This window comes from Colobus angolensis, unplaced genomic scaffold (genome assembly GCF_000951035.1).
Source record: "Colobus angolensis palliatus isolate OR3802 unplaced genomic scaffold, Cang.pa_1.0 Scaffold74, whole genome shotgun sequence".
NCBI lineage: Eukaryota > Metazoa > Chordata > Mammalia > Primates > Cercopithecidae > Colobus > Colobus angolensis.
Window position 1 is genome coordinate 6,235,797 of NW_012121154.1, and position 19,854 is coordinate 6,255,650.

Genomic DNA, 19,854 nt, shown 5'->3' on the forward strand with positions numbered 1-19,854 from the left:
AGCCGCGCGCCGCGGCGCTGTAATCGGACACCAAGAGCGCTCGCCCCCGGCGTCCGGCCACTTTCCATTCACTCCGAGGTGCTTGATTGAGCGACGCGGAGAAGAGATCCGGGTGCCGCGGCACTGCAGCGCTGAGATTCCTTTACAAAGAAACTCAGAGGACCGGGAAGAAAGAATTTCACCTTTGGGACGTGCTAGAAAATAAGGTCGTCTGGGAAAAGGACTGGAGACACAAGCAGATCCAACCCCGGTAGCAAATTGATGACTTTTCCGTGCTGATTTCTTCCAACCTCGGTAAGCTAAATTGGTCGTTTTCCGCGTTACAAATTTAGCAAAGTGTAACTTTTTTGGCCTGTATATTGACTTTTCATACATTGCTGTGCTCAAGCCTGGACATTTTCTTAAGAGCACACGCGGTTTGTCAGGGAAGCTTTCCTCTTGCTGAGAGTCCAGCTCGAGTTGTTTCTTTAGGCGGTGACACCTGCGGAGAGTTTCAAGTTGACTATTACAGTGCCTTCCAAGGCAAAATTGCTCCAGAGGATATAAGAGAATTCTTTTCTTACGTGTTACTAGTTTGCGATCAGCAGAAGTGAAAACACCAAGAGGAACGTCTGTGAGTTAAAGGGGAGAACTTGTAAGATACTGTTGGGGAGGCGGGGGCATATTTAAGACACTTGGCTTTCGGTCTCTCACTCCTCATCGCTAGGTAGGATGTAAATCAAATTGCCCTGTAGACTATCTTCGTTTCACCTGCCATTGTGTCTCCAGTATTCTTTGCAATTGGTTGTATATGTACCTTTGGGAGAAACATGTAAGGTAAGATACTAATATGCAAAAAAAAAAAAAAAAGAAAAGTTTAAATAATATCAGCTTGCTCAGTAAACATAACAAAGGTTAGGCATATTAATAGCTTTTTTCTTTTGGCTTTAACTATAAAGTCAACAGAACCAAGGGGCAAATTACTAAGGGAAAGTCACCCATAAAATCAGTTTTCTTCTAAGTTAATTTAGGGATGACAGGGTGAAGAGGTTGTGGAAGCAGGAAGAAACTGTTTCTTTTGAAAATTACCAACACAAACATCTCTAGAGTTTCCTCCATCTGTGTGGTAAAAGAAGCGTACAATTTCATTTCTAACTCTTTTATGCACCACCTAGGAAATCTACTTACAATTTTTCTTTAAAATTGCGTATTCCGTTTAATTCTTCCTTGTATTCTGTATTAATGAAGCTGTCTTTTTCAGTTGTTAGTGGCTTTTACAAAGAAATTAATAATTTTGACTACGAAATTTTAATTTGAAAGCCATGATGAAGATCAGCATTGTTGTAACCTGTAAAAATAAATTTCTTTATTGGACTGTTGGGTCATTTTATTGTATAATTATGGTAGAAGCAAAATGATTGTGTTTCTTTGATGCTCCTGAGTGTATTTTACATGATATAGCCACTAGAGCTCCTGTAGGTTTATGGTAACACATTATCTGGTGGCCTTGGGATTTGGATATTGGTTAATAGCATGTACCAATTTTATATCTATAGTTTCAAGCAGTGACACCTGTCTCTTTGATTTATCTTTGGGAATTTTGACAGCCTACTTTCTGGTGGATTTATTTAAAATATGCATTGGTGGATACATGGCTCACTGGATTGCTCACTGCTAGGTCACTGGTTTGAATTTAGCACAAGTCCGTGGTTACCTTATCTGCATCATTTAACAGCTGCTTGTTGGTCATCTGGATAAAATGGCAGATAACTGATTCCAGTGACTTTAGTGATCAAGGATTGAGGACACATAGATTTATGTAAGGAAACACCATTTCAGAGACAATTACTCCAAAAGAGCTAATGACTATAGAAGTGAGTAGGTACACATGAATGCTCATATGAAATGTTGCTACTGCTATTACATTAGTTGGGGAAAGAGTTCTCGTCCGGTCATAGTCTATTAGCACAATGCTATTCAAGTCTTTTTAATGTAATGGATTTCTAGAGAGAAGATCCGTTAAAATATTGGGCTTCCCTTTGGGTATCAGTGTTTTTCCTCGCTGCTTTGTTCTGTTTTGATGGTAGCATCAATTTACTGGAAGATGAAAGTTTCTCTTGTTGGAAAGACTTCCCCACTGAAATGAATGAAATCCACATTTTCACGTCTGAGAAGCAAAGACAGAGCACCTCCTACTGTTGGCATTACTGTAAAAGTTCAGATGGTTCTTTTGTGAATAGGGTGTTTTGTCTAGATTGCTGGTTTTTTTCTACTCCTAAAATGTGAAACGAGATATAACAAACCTGTTCTCTCTCTCTTAAAGGTATTTTCCCTTGGATATTAACTTGCATATCTGAAGAAATGGCATTCCGGAAAATTTGCGTGTTGGTTGGAGTATTTATTTGTTCTATCTGTGTGAAAGGATCTTCCCAGCCCCAAGCAAGAGTTTATTTAACATTTGATGGTAAGAGAGTTGATAAACACTCTGGGAAAAAAAATGTTATTTTGAGTTTTATTTTCTTCCTTATCCAGGTTCAAAAATTAAGAGTATAAAATATTACTGGATATTAATTTAAAAATATTTTGGGCTGCTTTTTGGAGGACAGTAGCTATTTTAAGTGATTCGTTAATAGACAAAACCCCTCTGTTGGATCTGAGGCAATATTTATGAAAATGCTTATAGTAGATGTTGCTTTTTGTAAAATAATTCTTCTGTGCTTGTCTGTGTACTCATGGGGGAGATGGGCACAAGCTCAAAGCCTAGCATCTTTGATCTTACTATTCACCTGGTAATGTTAAGAAATTGCCCCTTTGTGCTAATCCTCAGCAGCAGAAAGAGCTATGCAGGTTCAATTACTAAAAAATTCTCCCAATTAATTTTTTGGGCATCCGTCTCAAAACTGGTTACTCCGTGTGTTCTAATGGTGTTTCTTCTTTTTCCACAAGGATTTCCTGAGATTGGCATAGTCCCCTAATTAATTGAAAAGGACCTAAAAGAATAATTGGAAATATGCTTTTGATTGTTGTATACAAATGTCCTCAGAAGCTTAAGGAAATGGGTGTGATTTCACATTTTCACATACATAAAAGGTGCAAGATCTTTTGCGGGAATGGTTTGCATGAGCTTTAATGTATGTAGTTCAAAGGACTTACAGATGAATGAATTTGGTTAGTCGAGTAACCCATACTAATTGGACAGATGGAGCAAGACATGGATGAGGAACACCATCCTGCCAATCAAGGTCATTTATAATTTTATTACTTCTTTCAACTCTGTCTGCATAAACTTTAGTGTCATTTCAAATATTTTTCTTTCATTTGATAAACAATATACTCTCAGACCTTCCTATAGCAGGGTGTCTCTGAAACTCTTTGTGATTTCAAATTCCTTTTTTTTTTTTGAGACAGAGAGTCTCACTCTGTCACCAGGCCGGAGTGCAGTGGCATGATCTCGGCTCACTGCAATCTCCACCTCCCAGGTTCAAGCCATTCTCCTTCCTCAGCCTCCCCAGTAGCTGGGATTACAGGTGTGTGCCACCACACCGAGCTAATTTTTGTATTTTTAGTAGAGACGGGGTTTCGCCATGTTGGCCAGGATAGTCTCGACCCCCTGACCTTGTGATCCGCCTGCCTTGACCTCCCAAAGTGCTGAGATTACAGGTGTGAGCCACCACGCCCGGCCTCAAATTTCAAATAGCAGAATGACTGACACCAGTCAAATGGCTGTCTTTTTTTTTAAGTCACCAGTGCTTTCCCCACAGTTGTCATAAGCACCAAAGGAACCATATTTTGGACTTAGAGTGTGTGAACTTCTAATTGCTTCCTAGCCTCCATGCCAGGCATTTCCCCTTAAAACCCATAGCCATGCAGTTAAGTTGTGAAGAATGGAAAGACAGACCCTTTCAAGTATCCTTTTTAGCCCCTTAATTACTAAAGCATCTTATGTACTACCCACATTTTTTCTCCCAAATTGAGAACTATGAAATACCTTTTGAAATAAAAGAGAAAGGGAATTAAGAAGTAGTGCAATTTCCCCTCTATTTTCTATATTTTTCCTAGTATATGTAGAGATGGAGTGATCTAATAGAGGTCTCTACCTGCTCTCTTTTCCATTACATGAAAATTAATCCAAACTAATGTAAATATTAACAAAAAGGATGTCACTAGAGATAATGAACCAATTCTGTATTTGAAAAGGCAATTAGAATTCATATTTTACAGAAGGAAATTACATAGTATAATCTTTGAGAACCAAACTTCAGAACTACGTAAGACAGTGACAGCTCTGCTATACAGTGACTAGAAGTAATGATGGGATTTAAAAAAATATATGCCTAATATTTTTAATGCTCTCAAACTCAAAACAGATTCTTGCAGAATAAGACTTGCCTTAACTTGAAACTTACGTAGAATATGACATGATGAATTGTTGATCTCCAAGTTCTATAATTCCTGATATTTTGTTCTTCTCAAGTGTATTACTGGTACTCTTAGGAAGTGAGAGAAAAACAGAGCAAATAATAAGAGAGAGAAAATCACTTATTTTGAATACTGTTTAAAAGAGATGTATCAACAGTGAAAATACATCTAATAAAATTCCACAATTTCTAGCTCAATAATTTTAAACATTCCTACAATGAACTACATAGGCAAGGTATATGAAAAGTATCAGGCAAAAACAATTGTCAAAATGTGCAAATTTTAAACCTTGGTACAATACAGTTTTCTTAGGAGATTTCACAGTGTACCTGCTTGACATGTTTCTTCCAAATTTATTATTATTTCAAGTTTCTGGTTAGTCAAATGATGACTCATCTGAGTATTGTACCAAGTAGGTTTTTAAGTTTCCTCCAAAGCAATTTATTCTCAACATCAAAATATAGAGCTTTGTATGAGGTTAACGTATTTAAGAATGTATATTTAAATACTTATGACATATACCTTTACTTCATATTTCTAAATTTCTGTTACTGTTTTCCAATAAATCAGCAACTGAACAGTGTTTTGCAGAAATTCAGATAGCTTCAAGTTGTATCAGACAGAGGTCATTTGCATTACTTGTTTTATATCTCTAAGTACCTTTAGATTCGTAATTAGTAATTACTTTACCTACTGGCTCTTTTGTCTTGAATTCTCCATCACTATAACTTGGTCCTCTGCCTGTCTCTCTCTGGATGGAACTTGAGAAGAAACCACTCAGTCTTGTGTTACTTCAGGTGCAATAAGCATCATAGTCAATTTTAAGGTGTGTAGAACAATGAGTTTCTTCTCCCATTCATGTTCCATCCCTTTTTCTTGTGGTGAAATAATGGAGTGGTAACATTTGTAAAACAGTGATTTACAGATTTGCCTTCCCTGTTGATCTAGGGCAAGGTCAACCAGATGGTCAGCAGTCCTGTGGGAGAGTGTACTTCAGATGTTATTAATTAGTTACATTTGTGCTACTTAAATCTTCTATGTTGAGACCTGTGACTTCTAATAGATATTTTCTTTTGTAATTTGTCTAACTCTTATTTTATGCCAAATAGCTTTGCAAATGAATATGAGGTTCACACAAACGCTTTAGTATAAGTTTTTCCTTAGTTAATACTGGCCAATCTTCCAGCCCATGGCTGATTTTCACATTTGCGTATGCGTGATAGTGGTTTAAAAACAGAAAACTGACGGTGAGTTTTGAATTGGAAATAGGTATTTTATGAGTAAGCACTAGACTTGCATAGGATTACCTGTTTCTTTCTTTCTCTCTCTTTCTTTCTTTCTTTTTCTTTCTTTCTCTCTTTCTCTCTTTTTTTTTTTTTGAGACAGTCTCACTCTGTCTCCCAGGCTGGAGTCCAATGGTGAGATATCGGCTGACTGCTACCTCCACCTCCTGGGTTCAAGCAGTTCTCCTGCCTCAGCCTCCCGAATCGCTGGGATTACAGGTGCGCAACACCATGGCTGGCTAATTTTTGTACTTTTAGTAGAGACTGGATTTCACCATGTTGGCCTGGCTGGTCTTGAACTCCTGACCTCAGGTGATCCGCCTGTCTCAGCCTCCCCAAGTGTTGAGATTACAGGTGTGAGCCACTGCGCCTGGCCCTGTTTTTTTTTTTTTTTTTTAATTTATTAACTTAGTGATTCATTTTCCCTTTTGTCTGTGCTGAATTTTTACTAATAAAGCTGCCAAGTCTCCAGGTCTTTGATAGTATATAAATGAAAGACTATGGAGTTGCATAAAGCATCTTTTAAAATCACCTTCAACAAATAACCCCTGTGAACTAATGAACTAAGCCCCAAAGCTGATGAATTGTTATCGGACCATAAACTCAAAATATTAAATGGCCTCTTTATGAGCTCTGGTAACATTAGCATTACAAGGCACATTTATTGAAACAGTTTGTGTTGTGGTTGCCCAAGAAATGCAAAGAAAAACAATTGTTCCTGATTTCTCCGTTAATCTTGGAAGATGCTTACTCTGGCTGTATTGAATCTTCTCAGTTTGTGTTACTAAGAAGTATTTAGTTCTCAGCTGTGTGTTACAGCAACTTCCTTCTTTTTTTTTTTTTTGGAGACGGAGTCTCGCACTGTCGCCCAGGCTGGAGTGCGGTGGCGTGATCTCAGCTCACTGCAAGCTCTGCCTCCTGTTCACGCCATTCTCCCGCCGCAGCCTCCCAAGTAGCTGGGACTACAGGCACCCACCACCACGTCTGGCTAATTTTTTGTATTTTGAATAGAGATGGGGTTTCACCATATTAGCCAGGATGGTCTCGATCTCCTGACCTCTTGATCCGCCCGCCTTAGCCTCCTTAAGTACTGGGATTACAGGCGTGAGCCACTGCGCCTGGCCGTGGCATTTTCTTTTAAGTCTCTTTATGATGGTTTCAATTAAATGTCACTGAAATATCTTGAAGCACACATGAGTGTTTTAGTAAACCCAAACTCGAGGGATGCCCTGTGAATAAAAAGTTCCCTCTACTCTTCCCCTTGTGAGAGTTTAATTGAACTCAGCAAAGGATTGATGAATTCATGTGTGAGTTGGACATTACCTAAATCTAGAAGAGAGTAACACTAAATTTGTCAAGCAGCAACGTAAAAACTGTTATAAAATACAGTTGCAATGGAAGATGAGAAGAATTGCTAAGAAATGTAGCCTCATATGTCTATTTTCCCCTGTAGTATGTATTGATATAGGGCTCTGGTAATCAACATAAAACAAAAACTCTAGTAGAGTTGAATTTTATGGCAAAGAATGTCTTTTGAAAATATTAGGATAAAATGTGTTACATTGATATGCTGTGGATTTCTCCTAGAAAAAATTTTTAGAAAAATGTATAAGCCTATATTTTCCTGTTTTAAAAAAGTAATTACTGTTCCAGGTGAGTTTCATCAGATTATAATAAGTTTGATTCTGTTACCAATAAATGATGTTATGTGTTAAGCCATTCAGAGGAACAAGGTTCCTACAATTAGAGCAAAGAAGGAATGCTTTAGTGTTCTGAAATTAGAAGAGTGAGCTTGAGTGTTATGTTAATCAGTCATACAACCAAAGTGGTTGCATTAAAGAAAAATGTGGCCCAGCGCGGGTTTCATGCCTGTAATCCCAGCATTTTGGGAGGCTGAGGCAGGCGGATCACAAGGTCAGGAGATCAAGACCATCCTGGCTAATAGAGTGAAACCCCATCTCTACTCAGAATACAAAAAATTAGCTGGGTGTGGTGGCAGTTGCCTATAGTCCCAGCTACTTGGGAAGCTGAGGCAGGAGAATGGTGTAAACCCGGGAGGCGGAGCTTGCAGTGAGCCGAGATCGCACCACTGCACTCCAGCCTGAGTGAGAGGGCGAGACTCCGTCTCAAAAAAAAAAAAAAAAAAAGTTCTACTCTATGGATTAACCATAAACATGCCTACTACACTGAACTCTTTATCAAATGAAAATGGTGCAAGTGATCCTAGATAGCTTATTTTAAATTTGTTCACATGTTCATCATACATGTTGATATGTTGTTCACATATATTGATAAAACAATGTTACATAGCCTTTATTTGCAATTTTGATTCAGAAAATTTATCTAGAACCAAAGTTATACATTTTCACATTCTTCCTAGGTGTATACTACTTCTTGTCTTCTTTGTTTCTAAAATACTTTTGGTAATTAAACACTAACATTAATACTGACTTTGTGACAGCCATTTCTGTAGCTGCCATGAGAATTAGTTTTAAGATCCACAAAGATCACAATGAAAGGAAAAAGGAAAAGAATGTTTTCTCAGTAAGGTATGCTGTAAACATATCATGTTAAGTGTATCATGCTAGAATTTTATATTTCTCTTAGAACATCAAACCTGCCTGAAAATGAAAGAAAATTCATTCTCTAAACCATCCCAAATTCCCCATTTAATTTATGATTCATCAAGGCAAAGATGAGGGGAATTACCTCTATGGAACATGTTTATTTTGTTGCTGTAACTGAGATCTCCCTTTGTGCCTATGTGAGCAAATCAATGCTTAGATGGATAACTGTAGAAAAAAAATATTATTCACTCTCCTCATTTCACTGAAATTTATCAGGGTGTATCTCCATAAATTCACTATACCTTGCACTGTCTTTTAAAACAAACACAATATTCAGATGTTCTTTTTCAGGGATATCATTCATTGCATTAAAAAATAGCACTGAGACACACTCAATTTTTTCATTTCATAAACGTCTTTTATATAACAAGGTACACAAAAACTATCACTTTGGTTTTAGTTCCATTACTGTTAAAAAAAAGAACAAACATTGGGAAATGGAGCTGTGAGCTTTGGGCAAATTCAGCACTCCTTTGCCTTTTCCATTTTCATTTATATATTACCGAAGACCTCTGTTGTTAAGGAAAACACATTCAAAAGCAAGGAACAGAAAGGTAAGATGTTTTCTAGCTCAGAGTATGAGTTGGCAAGAAGGGCACGTGGAAGGCAGAACTAAGTGCTGAGCCATGTGCTATTTTAGGGTAGCACTAGCCATGAAACAATTTGCTGAGCTGTAAATGATGGCAAGTATGTTCTACCTTTTAAATAGCAGTCTTTTCAGAAACAGTCATTTCAAACCATCCTCCTTATCCAGTGAGAATGAGCTGCCTTTAAGCTCTCAATAGAGATATGTTATTTCTGCAGAGTGCTTTTTACTTTTCAAATAATTCCCATATTATTTAATTTATTATAGAAAGTCTGAAGTAGACTGGCATGGAGGCTAAAGCTCTTGGTTAAGGTTCTACAGCTTGATGGTGGCATTGACAAGACTAGAAGACAAAATAGTATAAGAAGAGAAAAATTAATTACGAGCAGTGCTTGTATAGAATCAGAGACACCCTGCAAATGTATATTACAGAATCTGCAGAAATGCAAGGCTATTAACATGAATATTAACAAACTTGCTTCATGCTGTTTCTTCCCCAAGTATGTACAGCACTGTAGCTTTAACGTACCTTACATTTTTAATTAAGGGCTGATTTTCAGCAATAATCTGAGGATCATCATATAGCAGAGTTTAAATCTACTCAACACCATATTTTAAGTGCCTCTTAATTCTCTTTGCAAAGATTGAGGCAATACATAGGTAAGAATAATTTATATTTTCATTTATCTCTAATTCATGCAAATTAATGAACATACTAGTCTTGTCTTGCTTTCCCCAAGTTACTACTCTTGTAGTCAAGAGCTCGTTTGATGTGCTATGTACATCAAGATTCCATATTCCCCTTAGTCAATCCCGAGAATATTCCACTCTACTCATTTATGTATTGCCTCAGAGTGAAAAACCCATTAAAATAATCTTATGTTCTGGTTTGAACTGATGCCACTGAAAATGCTAAATATTCTTGCCTTACTCAACTTTAACGCTTGCTAGCATTTAAGATTCTTGATAATGAAAGTATAAAATATTCTACCTAATTAATTTCTAAATTGCTACCTTAGTAAAACTATTTTCTGATAAAAATGATCAGGTACCAGACTTTGAATTTTGAATGCAAAATTGCCGTTATATTCAATCTTATTTGTAATATAATGGCTAATGTTAATAGATAAACCCAGGGAGTTACAGCAATGTAATTTTACAGAAGATTTCTGTTCCTCAGAGAAGGGAGACAGACTGTTGATCCAGCAAAAAGAAAACCTTAACTCTATGTAGAATTAATAGCTCTAAAGAAGCAACTTCTAAATTATTTTAGGAAAAAACTTATTTCCTTATAGATTTTGACTTTCTACAGATAGAATTAATTATGGAGAGAGGATATATATCTGAGTAAAAATAAATGCCTGACTCCCTCTCTCACACACACACTTACATTGTCTATGAGTAAAATTACATTATATTTGAGTACTGTTTTAGTCTTTCCTAAGTGTATATTCTCTTGCATATTCATGTAACAAAAACTGTTAAGTCAGAAAAAAGCTGTTGTATTCCTGGTATCATTTTAAATGCATTATTTATATGTTTTCTTATTTTACATTTATGAATAACCACAGATTTATAATTATATAATTGGATCATTAGTTTGGTGAATACTTTATTACTTAAAACATTATTATAACAGTTATGTAGTGACAGCTTTTAGTGCAAGCAAGCTGAGGACAAGGACAAGCAACTCTGGTGACTTACGAATTTGAACCCTGTCTCCCTCCCATTTGTCTGACAGCTAGTGATAGTGAGAACAAAATGAGTTGTTGAATGGCAACCTGCAAAAAGGAAGTAATCCATCCCTAGCACAGATAACAGGGATGTAAAGGGAGTGAATGAGACACATAATATGTAAAGACATCAATAAGATAAATACCTAAATTTGCTCTCTACGCCTGCTTTTCTTTTTTCCAGCCAGCGAAGTCTTGCAACCCAAGTTGCTAGTGTTACTATAGTTAGCATCAGTTGCCAAAGAGTGAGCAGAATCTCAATTATAGCATATGAAATATAATCTTAATTATGTGCTTCAGTTTTCCAAAATCCTCATTTGACAAAAGTTAAATTAGAAAAGACCTTTTCTCTTTTGTAAATAGACATAACTTTGTACAAACTGTGTGAAGTACACCAAGCTGGCACTTCATTCATCACTGAAATTTAATAATGAACACAATGGGTCTGAAGATTTTAAGACAGCAGTAACAAAAGTAGAAACTGAGAGTAAGGGGAGTTGAACACCCTAGTATTCTTGCTTGACCTTCCTTGTAATTGAGTCAAGTAGAAGTAATATATGTGATCACAGTTCATTTTAAATGATAGACTATTACATGTAAAAAGACAATTCCAATACAGCTATAATTCTTAACACAGGGATCTCTTGTTTAATGGAACTAGTGAGTAGTACCAAAGTGGTTATAAAATTGCCTTGTATAAATATTATACAAATGATATTTTTCTGTTGAATTTAGTTACATAATTAGAGTCCATGTGTATACAAACCATTCAGTAGCCTGAATTGAACAAATTTTAATAAAGGAACTTAACAGGATGATAAGGCATGTAGAAGTTTAGATATGGTATGGTGGATACTTTGGAGCCTTTTAAATAACATGTCTGCCCTTGTAGATAGATGTACACTAGTTATCGTAACTCAAGCAAAAGAAAAACTTTATGACTTAAATTACCCCTTGATTTGAAAAGAATTATCAGATAATTTAATTTGTGTCAGTTGCCAGTCAGAGCCCTAGGTATTCTCTAAACAACCTGGTTCTGTATTCACAACTAAGCATTATTACATACTAATGATGCAGTTAATAGGAAGAGATTGGAGTCTCATTGCCATTATATAGGAATCTGACATTAAATAGAACCACCGTTTATAGAAGCAATCTTTCTGGCATCAAAAGCCTCCAACTTTGTTGGTCTATCCAGCCAGATTGTTGCTCCATAAATCTAGGCTCAAGGGCTTTTTCCTTTCTCCTGAACAGTAATGCTCAAAACATTCCAAGAGACCAGAACATTAAGCAGGAATAAAACAATGAGTGTATTATCATCACCAAAAGAGCATTTTGAATTTTATTAGAAGAAACCAATTAAGATGTTATTTTCAAGTAAAGGGCTTGGAATGGCTTCAGAAAGTTACTTTCCGGAGTCGGGCAGGGGTTTAGCTGGCACAGAGAGCGGATCTTTAGCTTAGAGTTTTGACAGCTTTAATGCACATGCAACTGGAATTTTTTTTCTTTAAGCTGATTCTTTTAAGAGCCACACTTCCTGCCACTGTTTAACATAATTGCATCAATTCCATTTTCCATTAGTAGTCAAAACCTGCTGATATGACTGGAGTTTTAAAACCTTTGTGTAAAAATCTAATTATGTAAAATGTTTTCAGAGGGAACTGATAATGAATATGATCTATGCAGCTGTATTTTGATATCTAAAGTACAGTAAGGAAAGAATTCTTTATGCTAGTATTATAACCTTTGGTTATTCACTTAATTATATTGACAGCAGTGGTATAATCAAGTTTCTATTATAGAAGAAAAAATATTCAGCAAGCTTTACTTTGTGGAAGAAAAAGCAGCACGTACCACTTGTCTACAGAATAATGAAATATTCTGGTTTTAGGTGAAAGGAAATGCTTGCCCCCCTTATTATATCTATAGTATTCCTGTCTGTTATAATGTTTTTATTTTCAACAGCTTGTCTGCCTAGAATATTTTATAATGATCTACATTGGTATATTTCGTCTTACATCTACCTTCTATTCTTCTGATATGTATTCAACACTTTTAATATGCATAATTATATGTAGACATTTCAGATACTACACTAGAGACTTAAAATATAAAATATGCTATCTAAAAATTGATCTCTTGCGTTTGTTTTTCTTTCTTCCCTCTTTTTTTTTCTTTTCTTTTTCACTGACATGAGAAAAAGATGATCAAGTTTAGCCTGGAATTATTCATGAAATGGTAAAAGCTTCAGAGCCCAGGTGCTGATGGAATGTGTAGCAGGAATGTAGTTAAAGATGGCCGAGAGTTAAGATGTGTCATTTATTTGTGCTATAGAGATGAAATTCAGTGCCATGAGCACTTAGATGAAATTACCTCTGCAATAACCATCTTCAGTTGCCAAATTTTACAATATTTGATAGTAAGGCATAGTTTTAACCTTTTCTAATATTGCTTCTGGGTAAAAAGAATATTAGATTTTTAATAACTAAAGACAAATTTGCTGAGGTCCACTAATAGCACAGACGTTTTTCAAGATATGTACGTATCTGTATGAAGTTCCAACAGTAGAAATTTTGTTCATCTTCCAGGGGAAGCGGGCAAATCTAGTTAGAATTGATTGTTGATGAATTTATGGATCGTTAAGAGAAAAAAAGCTTTTAGGCCCTTTTATAAAGATTGTTATGTCCATCTGTCTCTCCTTCCTTTGCTCTACTCACCCACCTTCCTTACAAAGAGGTTTTATTATTCAATTTAAAAAAATACCCCAAAATTACATTCAGTTCCATGACTCTTTTCCAGAGCCTACCTTGTACAATGCTGTGTGCTACATCTGTGGGTACAAAAAGAAGTGTGGTGTGAATTTGGTCCTCAGCAGCCATCTACTCTAGCAAGCAGGATACGCCAACCATGTAAACATTACACCAGGCAAACCCTGCTGCGTACCATAAAAGAAGCATGGACACCTCACAGAAGGTGACATTTTAAAAACAGAAACTATCTTAAACTAGTTTAGAGCATCAGCTTTAAACCCATTGTAGGCATTAATCATTTTGCTAGCAGGGATTAGCTTTATCATAGTTACAAACTGGATGGAGATAGGAATTAAGTTGTAATGCCCAGGATGAGCTTATTGCACTTAACTTATTGCAGGGGTCTCCCAGCCTCTGGGGCAAAATGCTTTTGCTGATTTTGTTTTCTTTACCTTCAAATTCCCAACAGTGCCTGTAACGGTGCAGAGTCATTATGACTGCCTGATTGATAACTGACAAACAGGCTGACTTCTAATTGTCAAATTAAATCCAAATGCCCAGAGCATTTAAAATCCTAAACTGTCTGTGGTGGTGGTAGGGGTCTCTCTTCTCTCTGTTCTCTCTCTCTCTCCCCCTCCCCCTCTGTTTCCTTCTCTCCCCCCTCTCTCCCTTGTTCTCCCTACCTCCTTTTCCCACCCCCCCCCAAAAAAAAAGATTGGCCATAATCGAGGGTTGCAGCAAAGGCATGAAGGAGGCAATTTTAAATATCAGAAGTTGAAAACAGCGTTACCTCAAGAAATGTCTTTCTTGACAGATTTCATACCCAGAATTCAAAAGTTTTTTTTTTTTTCTCTGTGCTTTCATTTTCATCAGCAGTTTGCCACCCTATTATAGGGCCACAAGGCTTGAAGTTAGAAAATTAGCACTAAGATTCAGAAAATTCAGGAAAAAGAAACTGTAATTCTGAATATTTGGAATGATTGGTAAGGTTAAACCTGAGATCCTAGAGCACTGATTCTCAACCTTGGCTGTACGTTATCTAGAGACTTTAAAAACTGCTGATGCCAAGGCCACACCCCAGACCAATTCAGTCAGTATCTCTAGGGATGACACTAGTGTTGTAAAACCGTCCCAGATGACTGTAACCTACTGACATATTTAGAAACCACTTCCCCCAAGTCCCTAAAATGCAGTTTCTGTTACACAACATGAAAGTGTCAGGGAACTCCTTTTAACAATAAAAGAGAACACTATTCAATCTAGTGTTCTAGCAGTTTTCAGGCTGCAGTCATTACTAAAAGTTAAAGTTTCGCCCCTTTTCAACAATTGAGATTCTCAAAGCCAGATAAATCTTCATCAGTGTAGTGGTAATGCAGTTTGAGTGTCTACAACCCATTAAGAGTGAACAAATACCCTTCACTTTTGTGTGGAATGTGAAGATCCGTTTCAAAGCCATGATTTAGAAAACTATGTTCGCTATATCCTTTATATTTTGAAGCATAATGACATCTCTGTACGAATCTCAACAACTTGAGAAGGTATTAAGGCCAGATGTGATGGCTCATGCCTATAATCCTAGCACTTTGGGGGGCTGAGGCGGGCAGATCACTTGAGGCCAGGAGTTCGAGACCAGCCTGGCCAATTTGGTGAAACCTAGTCTCTACTAAAATTACAAAAATTAGCCAGGCATGGTGGTACACGGCTGTAGTCGCGGCCACTGGAGAGACTGAGGCATGAGAATCACTTGAACATAGGAGATGGAGGTTGTAGTGAGCTGAGATCTTGGCACTGCACTCTGGCCTGGGCAACAGAGCATGACTCTGTCTCAAATAAAATAAAATTAAATATGCCTTTAGGTTACATCATCAGGCCTAACATATAGGAGGTTAAATACAGGTTTGTACAATAGATGCCCTCCGTGTCTAATGGTGGGATAGCAGACTTTCTAAAAGATGAAGAAGCTGTAGTGGTGGTAGGGGTGGGGGAATGGAAGTAGAAGATAGGGAAGGCTTCCTCTCACTCACAAAAATATGCCACTTATGGAAATGGGAACAGGTTCTGACTCTTTATGTCTGTTTCTTTGTATATTATTTTTTCTAGCCTTTTAAATGATGTGTGATACATAGTGAATACTTAACACACTAATGTACTGCATAATGATGTTTCCATTGAGAAAGACCACATATATTATGGTAGTCCCACAAGATGTATTTTTAATTTTTTTTGAGACAGAGTCTTGCTCTGTCGCCCAGGCTGGAGTACAGTGGCATGATCTCAAGCTCACTGCAACCTCCACCTCCTGGACTCAAGTGATTCTCCTGTCTCAGCCTCCTGAGTAGCTGGAAATGCAGGCATATGCCACCACGCCTGGCTAGCGTTTGTATTTTTAGTAGAGACGGAGGTTTCACCATGTTGGCCAGGCTGGTCTTGAACTTCTGACCCCAGGTGATCTGCCTGCCTCGGCCTCCCAAAGTGCTGGGATTACAGGCGTGAGCCACTACGCCTGGCCCCGTAAGATTATTATACTATATTGTACCTTTTCTATGTTTAGATATGTTTGGACACACAAATACCATTGTGTTAGGGTTACCTACAGTATTTTGTACAGTAACATGCTGTACAGGTTTTTAGCTAGGAGCAGTAGGCTATAGCATATAGCCTAGGTGTGTAGTAAGAGACACCACCTGGGTTGGTGTAACTTCAATATATGATGTTCGCACAATGACATCATTGCCTAATGAGGCACTTCTCGGAACATACCTTCGTTGTTAAGGGATGTGTGACTGTAAATACTTGAAAGTGAAAGAATGAATGAATTTTATCTGCATTAGGAGCAGGGGCATAGGTAGAGCAGAAAGAACCAAAATAGTGGATCAAACCCTGTCAGGGCTCTCAGTTCCAGGATCATAAGGTGCCAGTAATTCAGAGGGCTTATGCTCTTACCGTTCTTCTTAGCACATAATCTTGGCTTAGGTCTCTGCCCTTTGTACTATAATCCTGCTGTTATCACGTAGGCAGAAAAGCCATGGGCTAATGGCTGACACTTCTGTTTTGGTATACTTAACAATACACAAGGAAAAGTATAAATACCTATGGGCCTCTAGAAATAAACCTGGGGTTTCATTGAGGAATATTGGAAACTTGACTGGAGCCTGGAAATGGGAACAAGACTGCCCCTGCTGTTACGAGTTACAAATCATATATTATTTTACTGTCATGTTGTATTATGATTACATGTGTTTTGGTTTTGCTTTTAGATTCAATGATGTTAGCCTTGAGTAATTGGATAGTTGAAAAATTCATTTGGACCATAGAAATTTATAGTTGTTTATGTGATCAATTCAATATTTGTGCTTTTTCAGGAACATAATTTTTCTTTAGTTATATGAGAGATTAACTTTGTTTTAATATGCACAATTAGATGCTTTCATTAGCTTATAAACATAGCTACATATTTACAATTGAAAAAATTTGTAAGGAAAAAACTGTGTGATATGAGGTAGAAATAAGTCTTCTGGACAGGTCAATAATAAACAGAATACAAATTGAGTACTTAGGTCCTTTGAAAATTGTCAGTGTTGCCTAGAAAGGATATGTTATCTTTACTTGTTCTTATTAAAACAACATGAAGGCCAGGTGCAGTGGCTCACGCCTGTAATCCCAACGTTTTGAGAGGCCGAGGTGGACAGATAGCTTGAGCCCAGGAGTTCAAGACCAGCCTAGAACATAGTGAAACCCTTTCTCTACAAAACATACAGAAACTACATGAGTGCAGTGGTGCACACCTGTAGTCCGAAATACTCAGGAAGCTGAGGTAGGAGAATCACTTGAGCCTATGAGGCCAAGAGGGCAGTGAGCTGTGATAGCACCACTGCACTCCAGCCTGGGTGACAGTGAGACAGTCTCAAAAACAACAACAAAAAAACCCAAACAACATGAATTGAAAAACTTTACATGGCTTTTATCAACAGCTTATAACATTCTTTGTTTTAGTGCATCAATATGATGTCTTTCATTATAGAAGAAATGAGGAGAAATAACTTTTTTTTGTGGGAGGTATAAATGTAATACCTTATAATGTACAATATACCTAATATAGGCAAAGTCAGAGACACACATGTTGCCGATTGGATGCACCTTAGGCAAGATAAGAAAATTAGACAACTATTTTATGAAATGAAACAGCAGATGATATTCTGGGACGTTATTTTTAAAATTGTAGTCACAGAGAACGAAGATATTGATTCCAGGCTTCCACCTGTAAACTTTACTGATTGATCTTTAATAGAAGGAGATATATTTTCCCTTCGAAAGAAGTGATTAAACGTAGTGTGCTCCTATTACTTAGCACTTGGTGGTAAGTTTTGCAAAGTATATAGACACAGTGAAGTACCTGACAAGAAATGCTTAGGATACAGTTCTAGGTGTTGTAAAATATCAATATCTGATTTAGGAAACTGTAAGACTACAGCTCTCTATGTGTCAAAATGTGAATTTCACAGCTGTGGTGCTTCCCTGGATGGAACGAAGAAAAATTGTTTTGCCTAATGGAAATTACTTCCGGACAACACTAAAATAGCCGCATTAGTAAATCTTTGAATCATATAGTCAAGGATAGTTTTTATTTTTCACAGGATATTTCACTTAATTATTTGTTTTAGAATATTGTTGATAAAACCACAATTATTAATTCTGACTAACTTGACAACTGGAAAAATTGTTTGACTTTGTTATAATTTTATGTTCCCAATTCATTTTTGGAGTTCATCCACCAAAATTAGGTGCAGTAGTTCGTTGTACCACCCTGTGCAACAGGCAAAAACTACGACTCATTTCCTCCATCCAGTCATGCCAGAACTGTTTAGCACAATATACAAAATGAGGTGTTACGGCACAATATTTCCCAATTTATTTTTAAGTCATTCAGGCAATATATCCAACATCATCTGTTCTAGGGAACACACGTTAAAACACAAATTACATATTTTCCATACGTCATTCTTTTCTCTTTGTTATCTCAACAGTACACGGAAGAAAAGGTGATGGAGTATTTATAGTGTTGTACAGTGAACTAGTCATGAAAGTGATTCATTTGTTATATAGAGTTACTCTTTAGTATGTGGACGACTTATAGGCCAGTAGTGAATGGGCCCTCCCATCCTTTATCTTTGCCTTGTTCAAACCGAGATGGAAACAATTGATTCTGTTTAGCACAACCTCTACTAGCTGAGGCAAATGTAGAAAGCCTAGGTCAGGCTCAGGAGCTGACTGCACGAGTGTGAAATATTGCTTCACCACTTACTAGCCATGTAACTCACGTCAGTTGCCTCAACTTCCTCAACTGTTTACTAGGCTGTACAATTAGGATAATATTAGTTGCTACCTGATAATATCATTGTGAATATTAAATTAGGTAATATGTGTAAAACTTATCAAGATGTGACACACAGTAAAAACATAAGAAATATAAGATTATATAAAGTGAGGAAATTAAAAGATGACTAGGAAATAATGGGTATAACGTACACCATATGAGTGATAGTTACGTGAAAATCCCAGACTTCACCGCTGTGCACGGTCTCTCCATGTAACAAAACTGCACTTATATCCCTTAAATCCACACAGATTTTAAAAGATAACTAGAACAGACTCCCTGCCTGAAGAAATGTATTATCTAGATATATTAAGAAATACTAATATAGAAGTGGAAAACTTGTCACTGGCCTAGAAAAGGATGGTCTTGGTTCATATGATATTTAAAAATGAATCAGCAGCTAACATTTAAGAATTAGTCTTCAGTTGACAGCCTTTATTTTTCATTTTTTCTTGAAAAGTTACAGGATCTGGCAAGGACTGATGGGGTCTGAGAACAGCTCTTCTTCTAGCCTGGTTTCTTTTACTAATTTATGTTACTTGCCTGACCTCAACAACATGGGAGTTTTCTACTCTTGGTCTAGAGTAGAACACAGTGACGGATAAAAAATTAATTTCTATGTAAAGCAAACATTCTTGTAAGAATGCTGTCTCAAGGGAGGTATTGATCAAGGCACAGAAGAAAAAAAGTAGAACTATTTATTTCAATGAAAATACAGTTAGGAAAAAGTTAGTCATAAAACAAGGTGTATAGCATGTCTTTCTAAAAATATGTCATGTTTATTGTTTCACAATTGAATAAAATAGTGCGTTTACTTTTGTCTTCATCTGTGAACATATTTGTTATGAAAAAAGTTGAGACCGGGCACAGTGGCTCACGCCTATAATCCCAGCACTTTGGGAGGCCAAGATGGGCGGATTACCTGAGGTCAGGAGTTCGAGACCAGCCTGGTCAACATGGTAAAGCCCTGTCTCTACTAAAAATACAAAAATTAGCCGGGCGTGGTGGTACACGCCTGTAATCCCAGCTACTTGGGAGGCTATCAGCACAATTGCTTGAGCCAGGGAGGCAGAGGTTACAGTGAGCCGAGATCGTGCCACTGC

At 37.1% G+C, this 19,854-nt stretch overlaps 1 protein-coding gene across 2 annotated transcripts in view; it reads left to right on the forward strand.

Annotated features, from left to right (window-relative positions):
* Positions 1-19,854, forward strand: part of SEMA3C (sema domain, immunoglobulin domain (Ig), short basic domain, secreted, (semaphorin) 3C) — a 181,584-nt gene that overhangs the window by 3,294 nt on the left and 158,436 nt on the right. The window contains exons 1-2 of one of the 2 annotated variants that reach the window (XM_011927698.1): positions 1-294; positions 2,303-2,443. In XM_011927698.1, coding sequence (XP_011783088.1) covers positions 2,341-2,443 — 103 coding nt within the window. In that variant the 5' untranslated portion in view covers positions 1-294; positions 2,303-2,340. The remainder of the gene's footprint in view (positions 295-2,302; positions 2,444-19,854) is intronic. The other variant, XM_011927699.1, reaches the window with a different exon arrangement.